Raw genomic sequence first — 26,323 nt, 5'->3', positions numbered from 1 at the left:
AAAAGTAAAAATTGGGATTCTTTTTAAATTAGTCCAAAGTGGCATATAGGAACTTAGTAGCTTACTGCTGTACTGACACTATGACAAATCAAAGTGTAGGGTTTTGCTTTTTTATATCCAATGTTTGTGGATCAAGTTCTGGAAATGTTCCAATTCTAAGGCAGGGATCTGTTGTGTTTTCCACCATGAGTTTGCTCCTTGGGTTGGATGCTGGAGGGGCGAGGCACGTTTTGCCGGACCCAGGTCGACTACCTAGTAGTCATCAAGGTCAAAAAATTCATCGTCTCCTCCTTGGTATTCCATTCCCTGGAAGTCCACTCGGTACCGCAAGATACCTGGTAAAAACAACACACTTTAGCTTCTTCCAAATTCAAAGAGCTGGGATGGCGCTGGCAAGTTGATTCCCTCCCTGCACATCAAGAGTTTCTCACCTGAATTCGCAGAAGCTAACTTTGTGCTCGTATTGCAAGATGTGTTCGGGCTGCTGGCCGGCAGCAGACACTGCTATGGTGAGAACCCACGAGTCACAGCTCAACACAGCACACTGCCAAAGCAATACCTACCTGCCCAGCACAGACCAGCCTCCTTACAGCAAACCTGGCCCGCTGCTAGGAGGACCACCAGAAATGGGTCATCTGCCCTAACACGACTGCTTTGACCAAGGCCTAGCAGTTACGTTCAGACAGCAGCTGATGTTGAAGCAACTTTTACAGTGGAGTGTAAGCTGAACTCAGCAGCTGTCTTCCTGGTCTCTTCTTAACCTCCACATCAAGCCAGGTCTCTGGGATGCTTTTATCTCTGGAAACATTTACCCTAGGTGAAATTTATTTGAACTGCAAGAACTGAAGCCTGGTAGCAAGCAGTATCCAACCATGCTAAGAGCCTGGATCTGACAAGACTAGAAGACTCCTACAATAATAAGCCCTCAAAAGGTTAGAAGCCTGCTGTTTCATACACAGTCAAACTCCTCAAAGTGTTTATTTCCTCCAAGTGCTGCTCTTCAATCCCTAGAAATCCTTCCTTGCTCATGTCTACTTTAGCTAGGCAAAGCATTTGGCATATCAACAAATAAGCAACAGGTAGTCTGGGGAGAACAAGGTGTGTGGCAGGTGTGCTTGTTTTGCTCTGCTACTGACTTTTGTCAGACTGAAGACTGTTTTCTACTTGCACCTCCAACAGACTACAAGCTAAGCTTGTTGGTGAGTTTAAGAGATGGACCAAATGGCTGCAGAACTTTTGTTTCTCCACAGAGTTGGTCTAATAACACTTTCTCTTGCAAAGAAGCTTAAGGCAGGAGGGCAAAATACAGATAAGTTTTGAGAGACAAGTAACATATCCACCTGCTTCAAAAATGAGACTTGTGTTTGTCACACACCATTTCTACATAGTAGGGCATAGCATTCCACAAAGTAACTGTATGCTGCATAGAGATGGAAGCAGTTCACAGCCCTTCTGAAATTCAGCAGCTGGAAAAAAGGAGAACCCAGCCCCCATGCACTCTGAAGGACAAAACAATCTGAGGAACAGCCTGAAAGTGACAGCTGCCTAACATGCATGCCATTGGATGTGGAATTCATGCTGGAGATCCCTGCTGAACATAGGTTTCTAAAACCATTGTAACGATCAGTAAGAGGAGGACTCATCTGTTTAGTTCTCCGTTTGTGTTGGCACCAAGTTATCAGATCACCCATCACAAAAAAAAACAAAATACAGCAACATTTTTCTTCTGCAGTTTACCTCCGATTCCTCCAAATCCTTTGACAAATTGGGATCCTTCCTGTGATTTGTCTGTAACAATTTCCAATGTTGCTCCAAATTTCTTGTAGTTGTTTGCAAACCATTCCAGAAGGGGCATACTTTCTATCAGTTCGTGTTCTTGGCCAGTCTGCGTAGACATTTGGGGAGCAAAAAAAAAAAAAAAAAGAACATTACAGTCATTGCATGTTAACTGCCAATAACGCTCACGTTGCAAATTGTCTTTGCCTTCAACATCAGCGTCTTCAGAAGACACATTAGCCTTCGTGCTCTACAGGTCAAAGCAGCATGACATTTGCCATGGTCTCAGTGGTAGATGCTGCTGGCACAAGCACATGACTCCTGGTGCTAAGAGATTAAATATTGACAGCTCTTGTTTTGGGCTTCCGTACCACGGAAGTCAGTGAGGAAGTGTTTATTCTTCCACTCAACTGTTACCTCATGCTGCACTTAATTTTCACTGTTTCTTTAGACTTACTTTGTACCCAGCGAACAGTTCATTGACATTCATCTAACAAGGCACTGTTTACTCTGGGAAATACTGGCCTATGCAAATACACAGGCAAAAAGCAGAGTGTTGCAAGTAGAAGGTCAAGTGATTATTGGCATAGAAACACTACATCACTTCAGATAATAACGTAAACCTTCTGCGCACAGAAGAAATTGACAATTACCCCCACAGGGAGAAAAAGTGGCTGCAATGGCTGTGCTGACAGTCCTAATGCAAGACACAGATGACCACCATTTTTATAAGAGACAGATTTTTGCCCAGCTTGCACTACTATCAAACAATACAGACCCACCTTCTTGAGTTTTTCCAGCCTGTAAAGGCATGAAATGAATTGACATCAATGACAGATACATATTACAAATTTATCAAGCAGCAAATACTCCCTTACACTTAAATTCACTGTATCAGTTTATAATCTTCTCTTTTTTTTTTAATTTATATTGAAGCAGTGAGCAAAGAGCAGGAAGTAATATCTGGGACCTCAGACCACACGACACATGGCAGCTACCAAACTCCTTTGGTGCATGGGTTGATGGTGGTCAAAGACACTCTCTTGCCTGTCACCTAACCTAATTTATACAGCCTCAGAACTAGCAGGATGAAAGACTGGACAAACAAAGCAGAATCCAGCGGTTACATTGAAGCTGAACTTGAGGAGCCACAGGCTACCCTGCCCAGGTCTCCTCTGAGTGCATGAAAGGTCATCATGCTTGCGACAAACTAAGTCAGACATTCAGTCTGGCTTCACCAGAATAAAGCTACTACCTGCAAAGCTAAAATACCTCTTTGTCTGTGAAGTGGGACTTATCCTTCTCTTGCTCTGGTGTCAAATACAGGATCTTCTCCTCTGAGAAGGAAGAAAAAAAAATATTAGGTTAGATGAGACTATCAGAAGCAGGTTAAAGGCAGTGGGAGACCGGAAGAGTCATCACAACACAGAGAGCTGACACTGCCTTTCTTCCTAGCAGACGCTCTGTGGGAAGCTAAACAAGGCACATCAGTGTGTAGTGTCAAGAAACTGTACCACAGGGGAAAAAAAACCTGCCCAACGACCACAAAAAAGCAGCACACCACAAATAAAGGCAAGGATCACGCCACACGCATAGGATTTCTGTATGATTGTTGTTTTTTTCTCAAATGGCCACAGAGCTCAAGTCAGACTCCCTTCTATGATGCACTGGTATCAGTGCACTTATACTTACATTAGTGAAGGACAGACAATGGCAGTGTTATGACAAATTATGACAATAGTCAACCTAGCACTGCAATTCTTTTCTCCATAGTGGAAGTTTGCTGATTTCAGACTCATCCTATGGAACAGCAGGGAAGCTGCAAGTTAGAGGTGGGCCTCCACAACTTTCCCTTAACCCATTTCTTAAGACCTACTTGAGGATCTTCAATGGTGTGGTCTACCTAAGTAAGATGGCTTAGGTGTTAAACTCCTGTGCAACTGGAAGGTTCATCAGAAGCACCACCTACCCTCTGTGCCTTGGCAGTGCAGAACGTATCTCATTATATCCAGATTTTCATAAACTATCAGTATTTCTACTGCTCCCATCTCCAAAGCTTTTAGTGTATCTTCAACGCCAAAGCAGTACTTCCCCGTGTCCTGACTGATTTCATCAAAGTATCGTCCTGCAGCCAAGATACAAAGAAATAGATTGTCATGAACAAAGACACACCACGTGGACTTTTAACAATGCAAGAAGAAACTGAGAACTGCAGCACTGCTGTAGGAAAGCAAAGTGTGTGACAACTGATCAGAGCACGCAACTCAGAAGATTCATCACCAGTAAATCGGCTCTATCAAACCCTTCCCTGTCAGGAATCTTGATCCATCTGAAGGCTTAGCTTAGCTGAGGAACAATCAATTGGACTGATCCACCATCATCAAAATGGCTACTTAGCGTCATTCTCTTCAGTGTGAAGTAGCTACTGTTACTACTGCTCCCTTACACTCTCAAATCAGCAGCATCTGTCTGCTGACGGTCAGACAAGGCATCATTTCTACTGCCATCTCAAAAACAAATCTTAATTCTTGAGCTGAAGATGCAAACAATCTGAGGAAACGCTTCCTTCCCTCCCATCCCAATGTCACCAGAATGCCTGAAACCAAGGCAACTGCTGATGAAATGATAGACAGAAGGTCAGAGGAGCCCTGGTGGGGAAAACAACAACAAAGCAAACTCTTCTTGAAGAGCCATTACATTCTGCAGTATTTAAGAAGGTGTCTGGAGAACAGAAAGCATCAGTGCAAGCTGTGCTCTTCTCAATTCAGGAAACACACGCACTCAACCAGGCCTAAAACAAGATCAGAGCATTCAGTGAAGTACATTTGGCTCAGGAAAACACTAAATATGTAGTCACATACCTATTAGTTTTTTCTCTTGAATGAACTTCACATTGGAGAGGACCTCAGTTGACAATTCGATTGCTTGATTGAATCCATTTTCTCCTCCATACGAAATGTCAACTAATTTGAGCACTTTGGATTGCAACCGCTAAGCAAGAGAAAAAGAGGAGACAAAAAGCATTAGACAGCTGTACCACAACAGAGCTACTTCGTAACACCTCAAGAATAAATAGCTGGCAAGAGTCACATCACAAATTCGTTTTGTTCACTTGTAAGCAGACATTGTTCTGTGTCAGAGGGACCTCAGAAAGCTTTCAGAGTGAAAAGAGGGCAATCACTGATGACATCAAGGTTACTGTTTCTGGACGCGCACCTTACGCCAGAGCTACTGTAACAGCACCACATTCCTACCAACCGCTTACAAGGTGGAGCATTACTCAGAGAAGGCCACTCACCTGATCAAACATGTCAGATTGGCTCAATTCAGTTTTGAAGTCGGCCGATCCAGCTAGAACCAGACCAGCCACGTTCACCTTGTCACCAGAAATGAACAGCTGCACGGCCGTCTCTGCTACCTTCCTCACGTAGTTGTGCCGCTTCTCCATTCTCAAACGAGCGAAACGCAAGGCAGACTGACCTCCTCTACCTTTACAAGAGAGCAGATGTGAGGTAGCACTTTGGAAGACTTCCCATTTCAGGAAGGTTGTTAGTACATGGTCCCCACTGGGCCTTGAGTAAGTGAAGCCAAGGGCAGACGCAGCAAATGGAGTTATTTATTCACAGAAAGATTCTTCTCCATGCATCTCACAGCAGGTCTGTTTATAGATAAGTACAGATTGCAACTCTATGGAGATGTTGCACATCTGCACACTCTGTATCCTGTACCTTCAGCAAAGCTACTTCCACTGCCTCACACACTGTCCTTGCTGACGCGTGATTACCCAGTGTTCTCTGCTACAGAAACATGTCCTTCTCTGTAGCTGTAGGGTAGGACAATAAGCCAACAGGAGCTAACAGACAATTCACTACATTCATCAGTGGCTTAGTGCAATACAGCATAACATAATGGAACTAGAGTTGTGCTTGCTCCACTACGCCTCTGTGCTTCCTGCAAGGAACAGGTCTGTGCTTTTCACTGTTGCTTGAGACCCCAAATCAAGTAAATGGCCAGATGCATCAAGAAATAACAAGTACCCCTTCAAGGAGATCAGCTGCACATTACTGTGATTCATTACTTTTGACAGAAGGCTCAGACTAGAGGCTTTGCTGTCAAATTTCAAGGGAGCAAAGAACTGAGTTCAGCTGTACACATCCAGGCTAAGTTCCCTGCTTCTACCTTCACACCCCCTCTCAACACACTGGTATTCAGCTGTGAGCAGTTTAGAGATAAACAAGCACATTACCATGCTTCTTTGGAAGATCCACAGTGAATTTGTGCAGGACTTCTCTTGTGTTTCCTTGAAGAGTTCCAAAGAGTGCACCACTACCATCTATTACAATAAAGCCAAACTTGCTATCATCAGAAAGCAGCGCTGTAAGAGCCTGGAACAGAGAAGTGTTTTCACCATGAGGAACTGGTTTGCCCTGGATCCTGGTTCAAAAATGACTGCCAGGCACAACATACCTCAGTACACTTCAGTTCAATACACAATTCTTAAGATTTTTTACAAGTCAATCAGACAAAGGGTGGCAGATTCAGAAGCTGGGACTACTCCAGGTCACACCTCAAATGACAAAGGATATGGAAAGAAACTAATGCTTAAGCTCAATAACTATTTTCACAGTGTTACCAGCTCATCATATGTTGTCACACTCAAGTGTACAAGTAAAACCTTAATGAGTGGCACTGGAAAAGCTTTGGGTTAAAGGAATTGTACCTCCACAAGGCTGCATCACTTCTCCAGCTGGTGAAAGTGGAAGAGTAATTCTCCTGGCATTCCAGCCAGGAAAGCCAAGCCTGCTTAGTGAGCTGATTGGGCTATTAGTCAGTTCAGTTTTATACTACAAAGCACCAAGAAAGCTCAACTTCCAGCCATCACAAGTACTGTTCTGCTGCACCTGTTGACTTACAGGAGTCCCGAAGACAGAACAATGAGCTATCTAAAGAAGATATGACAAACTCAGCCTTCCAAAGCAAAATTCATTTAACAGCAGCAATAACTGCCTTGTGAATAACCAGCTATAGAGTCATAACTTCCTTTTGCTGAAAAAACAGTTCTGGAGCAAGTTTCTTCTCTTTATGGAGGGGAACCAAATTCATCCTGTAAGGTCATTCACACTGACTGACAATTGCACTGTATGAAGGCTTCCAAGCTCCTACTGTCTGATTTCTTGCTCAGCCCTCATTCTGCTGGTGTGGCACATCTGTGGTTACCTCAACCCTTTTTTCAGTGGAATCTGTCACCTGCTGTTCCCTCTCAAGGCAGCCCAAACTGGTAGGCGCAGCACACAAACGATTCTATTTGTCCAATAAGAACAGAATAACAGTCCTGATGTTATATCTAATGCTGGCAGAAATACATTAGTCAGATGGAGAATTTGGAGAGGCCCACATTGTTTTGTCACCAATTTAACAGTGAAAGAGTGAAGGTGATTTACTCCACTGGATCCCTAAGTGTCTGCATGCCTGCCAGCCTGATTACTGGGCTGAGCAGCAGGAATAAAAACCAGTCATCTTTATCCAAAATCCACACAACCAAGTCTACGGGTTTCAGGCTTAAAAGAAACAGACACTAAGGTTTAATGGAATCTTCTGGCCAAAGTAAATATTCTGTATTAATTCCTCAGCAGAGGGATGAATGAGATGAGGAAGTGGCATATTACATTGCAATCTATTTAACTGGGACAGAGCCAAGCAAATCGTGTGACTGGAATGAATGCTCCAGCCAAGATATCAAAATAAGTCAATGTAAATCCTAGCCTTCAGAAACACATTAGGGTTCATATCCCTCTTGGGAAGTTACTTCAGTTTCACACAGGCAATAACATGTCTAGAGAAAATCTTATCAGATACCCTTGCCAGACAGCAAATGACTACGATTCTGATGTTCTTGATTTCCTCTTAAAGTATCCAGTGATCAGCAATTCCCCCAATTTCCTCTTCATTAGTTCTGTCAGCAATTCCACTACCCAACCTACCAAGGACAAAAAAGGAATTCATGCCTTTGTTCTGTTCCTTCAGCCTGGGAAGCGTCCTTTTTCCACTTCAGCCTAACGCTGAAGATCAGGCCCTTTTTTCCACTCCTTGACATGTCCTCACTTCCCCCCGTCATCTGTCTGTGTGCCCTGGCAGATACCCTGTCTCGAGTTCCAGCCACACATCAAGAACCAGTAGGTTAAAAGCATGGCTCAACGACCAAACCCAACAATCACAGACAAATCTGAATTGCAGTGTTAACATCATCTCACCTCACTGCTGGAGGCAGCGTGCAGTATGCTTTCGCAGCTAAATTTGACTCTGCAGTGCAGACAATACAAAGTAAAAATAAGCACACACTCGAATAAGACACAGGAGAGCAAAGAGCCACCACAGAAAGGTGCTGTTAGTAATCACGTCATCAGTAGTATCAATTACCAAAAATTCCTCTCAAGTTATTGGCACTCTCCTGCTGAGCAGTGCTACACACCAGCAAGAGTATTAACAGCTGCCTCCTGGAACAGCCCGTTGGGCAGCAGCTACTTTTCTGTATTGAATCAGTGCCCTGAAGCAGGAGCTGCAGCCAAGACCAAATTAATCCCTCTCCTGATAGGGCAGAGGCAGCCTATCACCATCTACCCACTGCCAACAACTGCAGGGACAAATATCTCCCCTGGCTTTCTGCCCCTGACTCTCGTTTACCCCTTGGTTTCAGACATCTATGGACACATGGGCTCAAGCTGAATTTGCAAGAGCTGTACCCTGTTGCCACACCTCATAGGTCAAAGGTGTATCACACATTATTTGTGGTGAACATTATGAACACGAAGTACTGTCACCTACTGAAGACTTTGAGACTGCCACTGCTAGAGCCAGAACAGACACAGACACAAACTGACCTCATGCAGTTAAAGCTACAAGAATCCACATTAATTTAAATATGCCTCAAACCATTCATTTCACTAAGATAAGTAGATGCTGGATGAAAATAATCCCTCCTCGCCCCTGATGCACATGCAGGTTTCTTCATCGGGGGTCTCAGGTAACACATCCATTATCAAGACTGGCAGCACTGAAGCTATCTTGGCATTACTTTAAGGCCTGGCTTGGAATAAGATCTATGGGCCTCTAAGGCTAAGAAAAAAAAAAGACTGCTTCCAATTACAGTGAAGAGCTAATGTCTGCGGGTTACACAAACTCAGCAGCTGCTTGCTGGGCCATAAAAATCTATAAAAAAGCTATAGCAGGAGGTGGACTCGGCTCTCCAACTCCTTTCAGCAAATATCACACATTTCTGCATATTAGCCAGTCACAAGACATTCAGTGCCTTCAGCAGCAGGACATCTTAATTAAAGCCAGCTGTTCTACAAACCATGGACTCATGCACACCAAGAATTGTTTCGATGAATCTGGCAAAGCACGTCTTGACTACTGCAAAACCAGTGGACAATAAAAGTCTTCTTACCTCCGTGTGGAATTTGTTGTCACACAAATACAACGACGTATTGATTGGTTTGAAAGGTTCAAAGTCGATGTTGACTTTCTTCTCTTTTCCTTCTTCTGTCACAATTGTTCCACAGTAAACAACCAGACCATTTGGAGGTACTACAAAGTATACAACGCAATTTTAGATCGCGATGAAAGAGCGCAACACATAACCAATAAAAACTATCAGGCATTGAGACTTAAGCCAGAATTGAATGTGAAGGCCCCAAGGCTTTTTTACCTACCATTTCCCCCACTGTATTCCCTTCCAGATCTCCACAATGGAAAACAAGCTGATTTAGTGCACCTATACTGAACAACTGAGAGCAGTAACCAGATGGCAACCTTATCCAACACTGAAGAGAAGACTAAGAGCAAAGCTTCAGGAACACGTACCTTATGTTAAACCCAGAAGCCTGCAAGCTCATAAAACCCAAAGAAAGAATGAATGCCCCCATAAAGCTTTCACAGCATCCAGACAGCAATTTCAAGACTGACCACCTCAGTGAAGGCCGTTTGCCAGTGTAAGGACAGGACTGGTGACCCCTCCTCCAGCACTTGTTTCTGCCCAGTGGAAAGTCACTAGTTCAGTGCAAATGAATTACAGTAGAACAGCTCTTAGGGCTGACCAGGTTTATGTGAGTCAGCACTGCTCGGGACCAAACCATGAGCCCACTTATCAAAAACAAGGACCCTCCTACTACTCACTTCCAAGGGCTACCCCTAAAGCAATCACCCAAAATATCTGGAATACCAAAGCAAAACAGCCGCACAGGCTAATAGAACTGATGAGCAGAATTCTGCTTGTGCGTACAGGAACTTAAGAGAGCTTCCACGTGGGGGAAGTTTGCCAGCAGCCACAGATGCTGAAGTTACCTTTGTTATAGAGTTTGAGTCTTTGCTGTACAGATGTAATGGCTCCCAGTACTGAAAGGCGATTCACTCGGGATTTAATGTTGGAGGCAGTGCCGAACTCATCCGCTAACATTTTTGCCACTCGTGATATCTGGTCTTTGGGGGGAATGATCAATGATATCATGCTGGTACCATTGCTGAAAAAGGAAAAAGACGACTTGTGAGCAGCCACCGAAGTACCATTGTGTATTCATACCACATTCCATGCCAGCAGTCATCTCCTCCCTCCTCCTGTGGTTTCCCCAGTCTCAAAGGATGCTTCAATGCACTGCAAACAGGATAGTTCATCTTCTGCTGGACAACGGTGAGAGAGAAAAGAAAATATAACAGGCTATTCAAAAGATTTGCTTCCATAACCAAGAATCTGTGTTAGCCACTCATGGTCAAAGTCCTCCAGAAGGTTTAACCTGGCATACTACTTGGGGAGAACAGAACGTAACTCCAGCTGAGAACTGCTTGCAGTTATTTAAAACAATGCAGCCACATACTTTAAGGACATTTTTAAGCCCATTCCATTTGTTCTCAGACAGCTGGAGCACTAACCAGTCCAAGAGTTGCTTTAACACATTGTTCTCCTCAGATTAACACAAAAAAACTGAACTGGAAGGTCATTTTGTCGCAGCCGTTCTTTGCTACTTCCCTGCTAGCACTGTGCCTCCTAGGGAAGCCCTCTGCTTTAAATAAAAGTGTACTTAAGTACAGCACAGCTGGCTCAGAAGCACCAGCCCCAGGCACACAGTCAGGAGATAAGACCCCACAAATCACAGAGCTGGCTTAAGCTAAATGAAAAAAGACTGATATTCGTTTTTCCAACAGCTCTGGGACAGAACCTGCAGAGGTTTTATTTCCAAAAGCAACACTGTGGTTCAATTCCACCCAAAGCCAAAAAGAAAATGAGGGACATTCCTGTCTGTCTTCCACTATGTGTCTCCCATTTGCCACTGAAGTATCCCAGATGTCTGAAGTGCTGCTTCTGCACCATCTCAAATTTAACCCAGGCTTCATCCTTCACGTTTAGACTAATGCCATCAAAATCAAATGCCTCACCATGTCATGTAGCCTTCTCAAGAGCAAAAGCTGCACTCCTATCTGAACCAGATCACCAACTAAATGCTTTTCAGCCATGAAAAAAAAGAAAAAAAGAAAACAACCTTTTGCTCTTATGGATTTTTTTAAACGTTAGAGCATCGCAGCATCTTGTCCTAACAATCTTTGCCTGAAGTGTTCGGGCTACAGAGGCAGCAGGGAAGCACTTCAGGAAGCCTCACTTCATTAGCCTCTTTACAGAAGTCGTACAGCTCTCCTGAAGATCTTCAATTCAGGCCAAGTTGAATCTGATGCTGGTAGGTCAAATAAGTCTCTGACCTTAAAGACAACTAATTGGGTTTAATATCCAAGATCCTCATACACACTAATCAAGAAAGTTGTAAAGAGCCACTCACAAGCATTATTCCCAGAAGGAGCTCTGTGCCTGCCTGACAGCTATCGCAGACTTCCAGGTCATGCCAGCCAAGAATACTGCATGTACCACTCAATTACAGCAGCTCGCTCCCTGGTGAATGGCTCACGCTTTGGGGACATGTAATGGCTTCCCTCTCCCAGCAGGCTCCTTTGACTGAGGCCTATCAGAAGGAAAGTGGCTCTTCCCAATGTTTCTCAAAGTAACACTCCTGAAGCGAGCTCACAGTTCGTTTCTTCCTCTGAAAGCAGCGATTCACTGCTTCCCAGAGATGAGGGAGCTCAGCAGAGCACTCCTAGCTGGCTGTGTGACCTGGGGGCGTTCCTGGCAGCATGAGACACAGGACCAACGTGCCCCTTGGCTCTCCTGATAGGAACAGACCGCAGTGCAACCTTTCCTCTGCACAAGGAACCACAGTGGGAACAAGCAGACAGCAAGGTGCAGGAGCCTGGTGAAAATAGCAAGGAGGAAGGCCTTGTGCCTTCTACCTTGAGGAGGAGTTTTAGACAACGTGTTCGCTCTCATTTATGCTTTGCACAGTAATCCATGTGATGCAACCCGTCGCTACACTCCAGCACAGATTTATAGCCAAAAGCACCTTCCATCACCAACTTGAAGCGCAGTTCTCAGGTCTGACATGCCTTCATCACTATTTACTCAGCCAAAGCGATTCCAGGCAGCGACTGCTGCAGTGCCCAGCAGGACAGCGGGTGCTCAGCTCCCAGCACTGTCACACACATCCCCACACCCTGAGGGGCAGCCCCAGCTGGCACACACCACTGCTGAGCACAGCCAGCCCACCCAGCTCGTTCGGCAGCCAGCTAGCCTGCTGTAACAGCACCCACTGCTGCCTGTTCATCTCCCTCTTCTTCACATGAGGGCATGGTTGAGGTCTGATCCCTAATTGAGAGCAGGTCCCTGCCAAACTGGACATCAGCTGAAGCAGATCTGCACACAGGTGGTGACGATGGCTGCAGAGCTGCCTCATGCAGCACAGAGACCACATTCACCTGCCACAGAAATGGCTTTCCTCCTCCAAAGCTAGCTTGTACCAGCATGTGACCTTCCTGCAGAATGGCCAGGTCTGAAAACCTGCAGCTCCACCTATTAAAAGTGCCTCAGAGACAAAATGCAGCAAAGAAATTGTAAGAAAACAGCAGTTCAAAAATGCTTGGGGGATGGAAGTACTCTGCATCTCTGCATAGCGATACAGCCTCCGAGTTTCCTATTGGTCTTCGCAGCCAGTGCCTCAGCAAGACGACAGGTTACTTCTGTACCTCCCATGCCTCATCCTCCTCCACAGCTGCTGAAGGAGTTTGAGCACATTTACCTCCAGGAACACTGTATGGAAATCATGCTGGTAAAGCCTCTGTGAACAGCACTCTCTGAAACCAACGGGCTTTGCTACTCAGGAGCACACGGGTCATTTGTGCCTGGCAGGCTGCTGCCAACTGCGATTCCTGCAGCAAGCACAGCGCCAGGCAGAACTTCATTACTGAGCTGTTAGAGTGAACAATTAAATAATCAATCTGGATTAAGGGAAGCACTCGCTCACAGCTAGGGATCAAACATGTAGCGAGCTGAGTTCTCCCCACATCAGCCCCACAGCTCTCCCCCAAGGAGGGACCCAGGGCATTGCCCATTACAATCTCCTCAGCACAGCCAGGAGGTTCTCCCCCACGGTTCCAGTGCACCCAAGACAAATTCTGCTCAATCAGCTGGAAGCTAATGCTTGCAGACTGAACCGCGCCAGGAAGTTTTAAGCAGCTACAGACAGTGGCTGTCTCTATTCCGGGCTCAGAGTGCCAGCACAGCAGCCAAATAGCTGCCACTGCAACGTAAGGATGTGCACCAAGATCCAAAATGCTGAGATGTTTGCTTTGCAAGAAACTGGCATCCTTGTCTGCAGGACAGCACAAAATGTGCCACTGCTCATAGAACTACAGAGGAGAAAACAATTGGAAGCAATGCGGGCACCTGCAAAGAAACTGGGCGGGTGGGGGCAATTAAGTGCCAACCTCTGGAAAAGTGGAAACACTTCACTGCTGGGTGCTATGGTTACTGAACACACCATGCCAGCCCTGCCAGTAATTGGCAATTAGCTCAGATTTAGTGTGGACTGGAGATACTGGGTACCTCCAGCACAGATCCGGGCTCTGAATTTACTCCTACCACCCGGAGAACCTCCAACTTCACTCCTAAAACCCACCAGAGCTGTGTGGGAGAGGGAGCTACAAACACCAGCATTTCATCACAGCGAGCGGCAGTGTGTGCAGCGTGCATCAATTCTGGCCTTGTCCAGAGCTTAGGGGACAGGTTCTGCTGGTGCTCCTGCAAATGGGCACCTCGGCCTCCAGAAGGTTTTTACTGCAAGATCTTCCTGCGCTTCCTAAAAAAGGCACTGTCCCACAGGTCTCACTGTGCCTTATGACAGCTGTGGGATACAGATCTAAGCAGGACACATTGGGCTCTTCAGAAGCAAAGAGGGGACTTGAGACAGCGCTTCACCCAGCTGGACAGCCATACTGAGCCCTCAGCCAAAACAGGCATCAGGAGTGGTGCTCTGTGTCTGCACTTCTCAGTTTAACATGAAGAAACCACCCTGACAGAACACAAGTGCACACAGCACGCAGTGCATTACATTTGAAACAAACTGCCAAAGACACCCCATGGATAGGTGTTGTTACAGCTGAGCCTCCTGCTCTGGGCAGCCATCTCCATCTGCAGGAGTTCAGTTTTCCTGCTCAGAACAAACAGCTGAGCAGGCCCCCAGACCTCCAGCTGACAGCAGAGACAGGCCCAGTGGCTTCCCAAAGATCTCCCACAGCGTTACCTCAAGGAAATGGCCACTGGAAGGCCACATGTCATGTGAAGCACCAACGCAGCAGCACCAACTGCTGTCCCCTCCTCTCCTCCCGAGGTGCAGTTGGCCTCCTGGGACGTGGGACAGCACTCATGTAACAGCCATGCAGTATAAATAGCAGCTCCTGGCCCATCCTGGGGCATCAGAGACTTGACCAACAACAGCTGAGCCGTGCTTCTTCCACAATGAAGCAGTTTACACTAATAGCGCACTGTGTAACATGGAGACACGGAGGCAAGGGAGGTCAGCCATTCTCTGTGACTCAAGACGAGCCTATTTTCACATCGCAGCAGCTTACAAGTGCCTTGCTTTTCTTGGAAATCAAGGGTGCAGCACAAGGCCTACACGCAACCACCAGAGCCCGGCAGGAGTGTGAAGCAGCTTTCAGATAATCTGCCCTTACCCACAGGATACAGGTAGGAGGCTTACTGTAACTGCTGCCACATGATGCTTCAAGTGCTGTTACCTTCCCAAGGTCTCCTGTCTCCAGCCCAGAGGACAACAGATTACTGGGTAGCTCATGCTGCATGCACAGCCAGAACTACAAACGGACCCCTTCCATCAGCAGCACTTCCATGGCCAGCTGCAAGATGAGTGCCAGAAATACCCACATAAACCCAGGTAGAGCTTACGGCATCCAGGCACACAGCACAGGTCCAAGAGCATTACTTCCATTGGCCTACAACTCTGTAGCGAAGGGCCATGTTGACAGAGCACAGTCCCAGGCAAGCAGCAATGTAAAAGAACAGCTGAGGACTTTTTTGGATCCTGTATCTGAGCAGAGATGTTGAATGAAAGGCTATAAAAAGCAAGTGTCCTTTGGTACAAGCAAGTATGAAATTGCTGGTTTGGACTCACTCACAGAACACAGGCCACTAGACACTCCCTATTCATGTAAGTCTGGGTATAACAGCACTGACCTTGCCTAAGGGAAGTTCTATGAGTACGCTCTCACAGCTCATGAATTATGGCTGGGAAGTGCATAAACAGGTCTTAGAAGTGCCCTTTAAAGACTTTGTCTTTTAACAACACAGTCTCCTTCAAATAGGAAGTGGCATAAGTTCACTTGAGATGCCAAACCCACACAGATGACCGCAGATACAAAAGCGATGCAGCTTTTCCTAGAAATCCTGTGAGCCTATGAAGAAAGAGCCAGGCACCCCTTTAGTGCTTCAGAGCCAGTCATCTGGAAGCTCACCCAAGGCCTGAACTGCCTGTGCTTCAGAACAGCAGTCCAAAGCTTCGATACTAACACAGGCAACACCCTGCAATCTAATTGCTGCTTGGGATGCAACAGCTTTGTGAGGTGTTTCTACCAGAAACAAAGGGAATCCCACTCTGTTCAGAAGATGGTCTCAAAGCATAGCTCAGATGCACAGATATCTATACACAGCCCACACCACCACTTAGTGGACAGTGGGAATTACCATTACTCCCTTTAGCTTAAGGTAAAGAAGAGCTGAAAGCCATGCTGTGGGCAGCACTTTTCATTGCAACGCTTCAGTAAGAACATCACAGCCCCCACCTCAAAGGCACTGTATTTCACCACTGCATACACCACCATTCTGGATAACCTACCAAAAGGCAACACTAGCCCAAAGTGATCCTCAGAGGTTCCCAGGTCTATTAAAGAAGGACACAAAGACCCAGAAGCAATAAATTCTCAAGCAAACGTATGTCGGGGAGGATCTCCCTTGACCTGGTATCATCTCAGAAGCAGAGAAAAAGCAGAAGGAGGAGAACAGGCACAGGAGAATGACCATGGAGCTGGGAGACCAAGCCATTCTTTCCTCAAGAGTACTTTTCAGCATAAGCTTTAGCTGGAGAAAGGGAAGCCCCTCAAGTCCAGGAAGCCAACTGGTTAATTCCCCAGTCATCTTTGGAGTGCCACCTCTGCCCTAGACAGACACCACTTAGCAGCACAGCACAAGGCCGTGCAGTTATTGCTACCTCAGTCCACACAGCACCAAGCTCTCATGCCGTAACCTTGACCCAGAGCTCTAGACAAGAATCTTCTATCCCATCTGCCAGAAGGTCCCATGTTACAGGAAGATGATATACAAAGCGTTCTGTGTAACCAGAAACAGCTTCAAGGCAGGCATTAATAAGAGTGCCCCGAGGAGATATTCTGTCCTCTTACCCTAACCCACTGACCCTCTCAAAGCAGAAGTGAGGAAAAGCTCCCAGGTGCCACGCGAGCTGAGTGCAGGCTATGGAGCTCAGCACCATGCTGGCACCCACCCTGGACACAGAAAGTGAGCCCGCCTTCCTCGGCACACCGCTGCTCCAGAGCAGAGGAGAACTTCCCACAGGGAGGCAGCAGATGGCTGCTTCTGCCCCAGAGCAGAGGCAAGGCTACAAGCACATCTCGAGGGTTGGTAAGGTTGTGCGGTCCCCCCAGCAGCCGCTGGACTGCTGCCAGCACCTGCCTCCTGAGCTCAGTGCGCAGCGCTCCCCAGGGACAGAAGGGCAGCGACAGAAGAACTGGGTCACTGACTTCTTCCCCACACAGCAGAGGACTTGGCCAGGTATCGCTTGTCTGAAGGCAGCAGGTAACTGAGTCCTTGACCACTGGCCCAGCGCACACCGCTGTTAGAGCTCAGCATAAGCAGCACCCTGCCTCAGAGCTGGTGACCTCCTGCTCCAAGATCTTCCCTTCCTCAGCTGGAAGCGGCTCCTGCACTGGGGCCTCTGCTCTGGCAGCAGTGTGGGTCCCATATCGGTCCTGGGGCTCCAGGAGGGAACCCAGCCTTCACCCCTCATCGCTGGGGCACGTTGGATCAGCACCAGTGGAAACTGAACGCCCCATGGGGAAGGTGAATGAATGCCACACTGAAATCCTTGGATCAAAGGCAACACATGACAAAAAGATAATTGCACAGCCACGTTTTGAATAGGCCTTACTGGCTGCATCTGACCTAATGCAGAAAGCCTGGACTTCCAATTACCGGTAAGTGGAACAGACATTTCTGCACTTCAGACACTTGTGACTCACTGGCAGGCTTGGTTTTGCCACAGCTCCCCTGCTCTCCCTCCTCACTCTCCAATTATTAATGCTCCAAGTTTTAAAGACTTGTTGCATTATGCTAATGGGCCAGTTGGGTACAAGATGTACACTGAGGGACTGAAGCACAAATCCAGATTTGCTCGTTAAGATGTTAATGCCTCAGAGCTGCATGGGAATACGGAGCCAACAGGGGAAAAAAGAACTGTTGCCACAAAGCCAAAAAAGACTGTCCTCTTTCGAGGTGCTCATTCCCATCTCCTACCACGTCATTTCTCTTCAGCAGTCAGGGTCTCATTCATTAGCTCTCTGTGAATGATGATCTGTGCATGAATCATGCTGTTCAGCAATGATTCACGTGGTTATAAAGGCGGGTATCAGGCTACCAAACTACCAAAGGCTATAAAACACCAACTGCAGTTTGTCTGGCACGTAACAATTCTCCCAGAGCAGGTAATTTTCTGCCACCTGCTAGAATGTATTCTCAAAACAGCACTTAATTGTTGCTATAATTCAAAAGGAACAGGTAGAGCAGGCAGGTGAGAAAGCCCAGGAAGTGTTTTACAACAATGACACACAGGCAGGGTGTCAGCAGCCCTTCTGCCATGGGGGCTGTCCTCCAGTCTGGCACAGACCACCCATCGTTAACACTCTGCTCCAGACACCCTCAAATGCAAGCTCTGAAGGGACCCTGCCTTCCTCCTGAGCCCCATCAGCCCTGCTCACACAGAGTGTTTACACAGCTTGTTCCCAGCGCATGGCAGACCTCAGCAGGCAGCCACCATGTGCAAGATGACAACCTGCCACACAGCCCTGTTATCCCCCTGCCATGGGCTATTTCCACACCAGCCTCTGCAAACGCTTCCTCCTTGCACTATCAAGAGCAAGAAGCAGTCTTAATATTCTATCTTTCCTCTCTAACAGAAACATGCCCTTCTTTGGAAAAGAGCCTGAAGACAACCAGACCGAGAAAGCACTTTTTCAAGGAAGCACTTTTTCAAGGAAGCACTTCAGCTCAGATATGAACTTAAATCATAACCTCTTCCCTAAACACTTCACGCTTTAACGCTAGCTCATAAAGCCCAAGCAGCTATCAGCAAAGATAAACCCTGCGTGCCACACCGCCTACCCAGTCCTTTCCTCACATACCCCTCTCACATTCCCCACCCAAGTGAAAGCTGCTGGAAACACCTGCACACCACAGCAGCTTGCTGTGCAGAGATCTCCAGGGCTATTCGATAGCAGGCACCAACCTGACACATCAGCACTGCAGCCCAGCCAAAGCAGCACAAGTTGGAAAGCCAAGCCCTGCACAGTGCTGCCCCTCGCAGGTCCCCAGCTGAGCCAGGCCAAGGTCTCTGCAATACTCCACGTCCTAAGGTGAAAGCTTTAGCTCTGCAGAAATAGATTCAGTATCAAGAGATAAACTGTCTCCCAGAACACAAACCCTGGCACAGCCACAATGACAAATGGATCCCCACTGAGATGGGAGGGGAAGTGGTTCACTGCCATCCTGGGAGCAGGGGAGGGAGCCTCTGAGCCCACGCATCTCTGGCAGCATGGCCAGAAATGAGTCTTAGCAATGCAAGATCAAAATAAATCCACCCGGTGCATGGCATCATTTAAGGACTAGACAGCCACGCTGGCGCCATCATGCATGGTACTGCCACAGCTGGGCACAATGGTTCTGGTACAGCAGGAACCATTACATCACCTGCAGTATCATGCAGGAGAGCAATTCACAATGAAGTTAGAACCAACTGTTCTAGCACATTCAACAACTGTTCCAGCACACACAACAGAGCTGCCCAGTACCTGCTATTGGCAGAATGTGCTCCCCACAGTCAAGTGCTACAAACACTACCAGAACTGACTGAATATTTGCACTGCTTAACTCAGAAGAGAAACACAGCTCACCAGTGCGGAGCAATACAAAACTCTGGCAGCCCCAAGCTTCCCCAGAGCTTATTCCAAAGAAATCAGGAGCAATGCAAACCTGGCTATTCTCTGACTGCATCACAGCAGCATTTACAGCTCCAGCATCCTGTCACAACTCTTTGGGCTTTGAGGTCACCTCTGGCAAGGCCCACTGTGCTAACAGCAGAACAGACCACAACTTGTCTCGCTCTCCAGTCACTGGGTTATCCCAACAGGTCTCAGCCCTTCCAACCTGCCTGGTCATGGAAGTGACACCAGCACAAGCTGCAAAGATGCACAGCCCACCACCCACCTTTCCCGAGCAGATTCCCATCACTGTTGCTCATGGCTAGGGAGCAGGAGCAGTCCAAAGCCAATTCCAAAGGTGGGCCCTTCCACCAGGACCAGGCAAGGCTCCAGATGGACTGATGGAAAGCCCAGCTGCTACCACAGCTTTCTGCAACACGCACTCTGCAAGCTGCAGGTCAGCATGCAGAATGAGTATACATTTCATTTTGCAGGAATTCCTGTACATTTTCACACCTCTCTTTACTGGTTGCTTTTTATTTGCCTCCCATTTGGTTTCTCCCATAAAGCAGATGGAAGTTTCAACTTGACAAAATCCAAATCCTAGTGAGAAACAGCCTCATTTCACTTCCCCATGGCTCCAGAGACACCACGATTGCCCTCTTCTCTTGCTGTTTCTCCGTCCTCCTGCTTTCATGCACTCCTTTCAGTTATAACTGGAATAAATTACTTGTTCAGGCCTGGTTTTTGAGTTTGCCCAGAAAGCCTGCATATGTCCTGTTAGTTCACTTTCCAAAACACTCAGTTTGGAGACACATTCTGATCCCCAACCTCCACCTACTGTTTGTCAGCCACAGTTGTGCTGGCAGGCAGAGCTGCCAAGAACACCTTTCTGCTCTGTTCTGCCTCCTGTTTCAGCAGAGCAGGGTGGCAAGCAAAGGGTCCTGTCTTTAAGCTCAGTGCAGGAGAGGTGTCTCGTGCGAGCAGGTTCCTGAAGGTTTTACCATTATAACACAGCCTTACAATTTGCAGCAGCACCCACTGTGCTCTTATTCCAGGTCAGAAAACCCATCTGCCCAGCAGAGAACTGTTCGCAGGAATAGAGCCCTTGTTACTAAGACTTGGAGAAGTTTTTCAAACACTATTCAAGTGTGACATCTCAGGCCTAAGCCTGCAAGGAGACTGCTAGTTGTTGCTGATACTTGATTCTGCCAAGCATTTACAGCTTACATGAGCAGAAAAATTGAACTCAGTGCTGCTAACCATTCTGAACCACGGAAGAACAAAGAGCGATTGTCAGTTTAATACTGACACTGGAAAACTGCATGAAGCAATAACAGAAAAGCCCTGAGACACGGGATAAGGAAAATCACAGTGGCTAATACCACTCCTGCTCAAGCTGCTGCAACATCCAAGTGCAGAGACAGCTGCAGCTACCGGGGGGGCACAGTCTTTCACAGCGACCGTGTGTTACACAAACCAACTGTGGACTGCTGACTGCTCAGAAAGCAGAATGCTTTTGTAAGGGAGAAGCTGAGATGCTTGATGAGAATCTGAGCGGCTCAAGCTACCAGAGAGAAGGGCTAAACTTCTCACAAGGCCTTTCACTCTCATCTCCTCCTGGCTGGAACACGGCCTGAAGCACAGAACTCAGGCCCCACCTGCCCTCTCTCACACACATTCTGCAGACACCAGCTACTCCCTTTCCCTTATCACCATATCAGAAAGACCAATTAATTTTGTACAGGGGCAGACAGCTTGCGGCTCTGCTTTGGAGGAATGTGCACAGACAAAACTAGATACCAAATCACAGAATTGTAGGGGTTGGAAGGGACCTCCAGAGATCATCGAGTCCAACCCCCCTGCCAAAGCAGGTTCCCTACAGCAGGTAGGTACAAATGTACCTCCTGCTACTCCCTGCAAGCAGAGAGAGGGTTTGGGGGTAGGTTTGGAGGGGTGTTGTTTTTTGTGTTTTTGTCAGGCTCTTGCTAACCAGAGTTCATTGGTAACACCAGCTCTCCAGAGAAGAGCAAAGCTTGAAAAAAAATAACAGGACACTCTTGCTAGGATGCTACCTTAACATTCAAGCAGCAGCTTTCCCCTCACTGCCCTCCAGCTGATGAGCTCCTGGTAAAGCTGAAGCTCTAATCTTCTCGCCTCATTTTCTGGCCACACACTGCCACTTACCTCAATTATCCCAGGCATGATAAAAGCATTTCCTTGTTCTTGTGCTCCCTTAACATTCTGGTAGAACTCCACAAATTTTATCAAGGCTTTATAGAAACGGCTGGAAAACAGCAGAAGTGCCCAGCTGCCACAACACAACCTGAATGCCCAGCTCCAGCTTCCTCTATTTCCCGTCCCTTTGATCCACTGCAGGAACAACCAGTGCAAGAAACTGGGACACAGCTGCTGGGTCACTATTAGGAGTACATGAGTAAGGGAAGGTGGAGAAACCAAGGAGTCCTGGCTTCCACATCATCCTACTTAAAGGCTTTGCCCCCTAACCCACCCCAGAACAGGTCTTCCTACTTGGCAGGAAGAGGAAGTGACTCTCCCAAAGGCAGGAAAAGCCTGTTTCGCTGGCTCACACCTCTTGTGCCAGTGAGCCTAATGCTTCTGGTAGGAGCTACAGCATCTCTTCCCCTTACTGGACCCAAAGAGAGGAGGATAATTTTAACTGGGACTCCGTGAAAGCAGAACATGCATTTACATGTAACCGGCATAATCCTGCTTACAGCAAGGACTGCTAGCATCAGCAGCCTTTGCCAGGTGCTTTAGCAGCTAGCACACATTACGTGAAGGAACAAGAGTAACACGACATCTAGCAGATATGCCAGACCAGAGGGCTCACCTCAAACCCCTACATGCATTTTACTGCACTTGTAGCATCTTGAACATGAAGAGGAAACACAGATGGGTGGGGGAGGACAGCTGGGCAGCTGCCCCAGACTCAGGGGGTCACCCGTTCCAAAATGCTCCTCCTACCTCACCTTTTCCTGGAGTTCTCAGTTCTAACCTTGGCCTCTTCAACATCCACCTATTCCCAACGATGAGCAAACCAAGAGCTGCTGTTCAATGCAGACATGCTTTTGCATGCAGTTAGAATTAGAAAGATAGCCCTTCCCAGACACAGCCCAGCCTCCCTCAGCACTATACCGGGACCAGAAGGGTCTTCACGAGCTGCAACAGATGCCTGTAGCTGCCTGAGCCCTTCCACCTGCATGGCAAGAGCTGTCCTCAGGCTCTCTTGCTCACTGGGATGCCCCTGCCAGCACAACACATGCTGTCAGCAATGCACGAGGGCACAGCTGAGTGATCAGCTCAGGCAGCCAAAGGCGACTCTGGAGGAGACAAGGACAGCAGCAGCTCCACATTCTCTTCTCCCACACCCCAACCCTTACATGGCTACATCACAAGTCAGATTAAAAATACAAACTAATGGAGATCTGGCTCAGGTTCTCCTGCCCTTTCCCTCTTCTCCGGGTTAGCTTCCAGCTGAATGGTTCCCCGGCCCACTCCACCAGCACCAAGAATTGGGCACTTTGGCCTAGAGCTGCTCAAAGGGAGGCACCACTGGGAAGGGTGCCCTGAGCAGGATGGCAGCAGTGCCCCCATTGGCTTAACACCATTTTAGAGCAGCCTATAGAACTGCAGCCATAAGGGTAGCTAAGGAATTGCCCTTCATTTTTACTTTACTGAAGCACATACCTTTCTCGCTTTTTTACAGCTCTGATGCCTACAGTTCCTGCAATAACGGAAGTCTAAGCAATTCCTGACCCATACATGGAGCCACTGCCCACTGCCCCACACAGACAGGCCCATGCCCTCTCTGACACGGGGCACACCGCAAGAACAGCCAGCACTTTTTACTTCTAAGGAAAGAACGGCATTAAAGTGCAACGCCAACTTCTGGGAGGGCACAGCCCTCACACTTAGCGCTCCCAGCCTTTCGGAGAAGCTTACTTCGGGGGAAAAGGAGCAAAGGACTTCCACGAGGAAAAAGAAGGGGGAGCGAAAAGACCGGCAAAGCGCGGACGAGAGGAGAGGTCCAACAAAGGGTGCTGCCTGCCCGCCCGCCCCGCGGGGCCCTTCCGCCGCGCCCGGGCCCAGCTCTCCCGGCGTCGGCGGCAGCACAGGGCAGCCGCGGTGCGGGGCTTTTCCTCCCTCCCTCCGCTCGGCCACCTGCCGGCAGCGCCGCCGGGGCCGGAGGACACGTTGAGGCCCGGTGAGGCCCGGCTCCCCGCGGAACGCTGCCCGCTCCCCGCCCCACGCGCTCCCGGTACAGCCGTTCCCCCTCGCCCCACGGTTACTCTCGGCCACGGCCACGCCGCCCGGCAGCGGAGCTGAAGACCGAGCCCCGCCTCCCACCGCCCCCCGGACCCCGCCGCTCACCCGCGGGCCGCCTCCAGGCTCTTGATGAGCTTCTTGATCTTCCAGATCTCCACGTTGCGGTCGGCAGCGCTGGGATCGTCCGCCATCTTCTCCCTCCTCCTCCTCCTCCTCCTCCTCCTCCTCCTCCTCCTGCGGCTGCGGCGGCCTGCAGCGGCGCGGCGGCACACACGCACAGCGGTTAGCCCCGGCTCGGCCCCGCCCGGCCCCGCCGCCCCGCCCGGCCCAGGCCCCGCCGCGCCCTCACCTCAGGCCCGCTCCCCCCCGGCGGCGCGCGGCTGGCGGCGGCGCTGACGTCGGACACCGGTTGCTCGCGCTCCCCCTCGCCGCGCTGCATGTGTTGCAATCGGCTCACATGGGGCCTGTGACATCACTTCCGGGGGACCGGGGCGGGGGGCGCCAGCCCGCCCACCCCTCCCGCGCGGGAGCGGGGCGCCTCGCTATTGGCCGACGGGCCGCGCGGGGGGTTATGGGACGCGTAGTTCGCGGCCCTTCCCGGCGAGGCGGGGCGTGCTCGGCGGCGGTCTCGCGAGAACAGTGGGGTCGGCCGCGGGCGCTCTTAAAGGGGCCGCGCCGGGCGGGAGCGGCGTGGCATGGCCCGGGGCGCCCCGGATCCGTGCAGGCGACCGCGGCGGCCGTCCGAGGCGGGGCCCACAGGGAAGGCGCCGCGTTAACCCTCGGAAGGGAGGAGCGGAGCGCGCCGTGCAGCCGCGTGCCGGGTCGGAAGGGAGCACCGCGTCCTAGCCGGCTCCAGCGGGAGCGACCGGCCGGTGTGCGAGCAGCGCTCCGAGGCTCGTCCGGTTCCGGGCCGCGCACAGCGCCCTACCGGCAGAGCCTTTCCCTGCAGCACCCCGCCGATCCCACAGCGCTGAGCGCTGCCGTCCCCCGGGTTGCAGGGAGCAAAGGATGCCCAGCACAGACTGCCCAGCCCCCGAAGAACCTGTAAAGCCTTTGTAATTACTGTCATGCACAGACCAACGGGCCACACGGAGCTGCGGCACTGACACCGTGCACATCTGGGTGTGCTGACAGCACTGCGTGTGCAGCAAAGCCCTCAGCCCATGGGCTGCTGCAGCTCCTGCCTCCCTGGCAGCTGAGGAAGCGAAGAACAACACATTGAAAAATAAAGAATGTAAACGAGAGATGTGTTCGAACTGTGACAGGGAGAAGAATTCATTCAAGAAGGCCAGTTCTGCTCGATGATTCAGGAGCCTGGAGGCTGTGAGATGCTGATCTGCTGCCTTTGTCCTGGTGGCACCACGGGCCCAGAACTGAGGTAAGAGCTTACGAGCAGCAGGGTTATCATCACAGAATGGCCTGGGTTGAAAAGGACCACGATGATCATCTGGTTTCAACCCCCTGCTACGTGCTATGCGCCAACCAGCAGACCAGGCTGCCCAGAGCCACATCCAGCCTGGCCTTGAATACCTCTAGGGATGAGGCATCCATAGCCTCCTTATCCTGGGCTGCCCTGCCTTTGCATAAGGATTTTCACACACACAAGCTGGCACAGCACAGCCACCCTAGCCTGCCTACCTCAAACCACAGCACACTGCAGCCTGGGCACATAACACATCACCCCTCCTCTTCCCATGGCTGCACCAAGCCCCTTCCTCACCTTCTTTTAAGGCAAACTAAAATGCTCCAAGGTCCTTCTCACTTCACAGTCAGCTACTCACCACTCTTTAAAGTGGCAACAGGAGAAAAGCTTCACTGAGCTAGGTCAGTGTCTGTTTTAGAGTGGAAGCTGTTTCCAGGCTTTCTCGGACTGCTGGGAGATCAATGTCTGAAGTAGACAGTCTTGATCCCTAGCAGTCCACAGCTGAAAGGAAAAGGGAGGCTTACTTTATCAGTACTTACAGCCTTCTCTAATAGCTTCTCTAATTAGGAAACTGGGATGAAATGTTTTCCTCTTGCCTACACATGTGAGCTGTCAGATAAAGGCAGCTACAAGTGGTGCTTTTTCTCTTTCCACAAGGTTGCACACACAGGGACAGAAAAGGGAGAAAGTGCAACAAAGGGAAGTGACTATGCAATGGGACAAGGGGACAGCATATCCAGGGGGAAACTTTGGTTGTGAGAAGCAGCAGTGGGCAACTGCTGTTTTCAGTCTACAGCCTGTTTCAGCAGACTGAGCCCAAGCACAGAGTGCCAGGACAATCTACCACAGATTACACAAGGACTTCCAGGCATCTCATGTGAGGGCAGCAGCAGTGCCTCACAGACAGGATGGACCCAAACCTCATACCAAGCACGTTCCTTCCATGCTCAAATCAAGCACAAATTCCAGAAACCCACTGCTGTTATAGCTGGTCACTGCCCTTGCACAGAGGCTGTTGGGCAGATTGCAGACTCATGTCTTCCACCAAAGGCCAGGATACTAAGAACTCCACGTTGGATACTTTTCTGCTTTTATTTAAAAAAAATCCAGAATGGATCCAATAACAGTTTTATTATCCAGGAAATTTTTTTGCCATAAGCAAAGAACAGACACAGGATGGAGCAG

The 26,323-nt window shown here is 49.0% G+C and overlaps 1 protein-coding gene across 1 annotated transcript; it reads right to left on the bottom strand.

The window, feature by feature from the left end:
- Positions 1 to 252: 252 nt before the first annotated feature.
- Positions 253 to 24,188, bottom strand: ETF1 (eukaryotic translation termination factor 1; the record flags this gene model as incomplete). Its single annotated transcript, XM_079542535.1, has 11 exons — positions 24,065 to 24,188; positions 23,821 to 23,955; positions 10,117 to 10,292; positions 9,221 to 9,360; positions 6,023 to 6,161; positions 5,075 to 5,265; positions 4,638 to 4,767; positions 3,746 to 3,901; positions 3,049 to 3,113; positions 1,738 to 1,885; positions 253 to 335 (listed from the first exon to the last, which is right to left on the bottom strand). Exons 2-11 carry the CDS (start codon positions 23,904 to 23,906, stop codon positions 253 to 255), a joined length of 1,314 nt encoding a protein of 437 aa, XP_079398661.1. The 5' UTR covers positions 23,907 to 23,955; positions 24,065 to 24,188.
- Between the last annotated feature and the right edge of the window lie 2,135 nt (positions 24,189 to 26,323).

Source organism: Tetrao urogallus (assembly GCF_951394365.1).
Source record: "Tetrao urogallus genome assembly, chromosome: 14".
Lineage (NCBI taxonomy): Eukaryota > Metazoa > Chordata > Aves > Galliformes > Phasianidae > Tetrao > Tetrao urogallus.
Note: the sequence above shows the minus strand (reverse complement) of the source record. Positions and strands in the feature narration are given on the sequence as shown.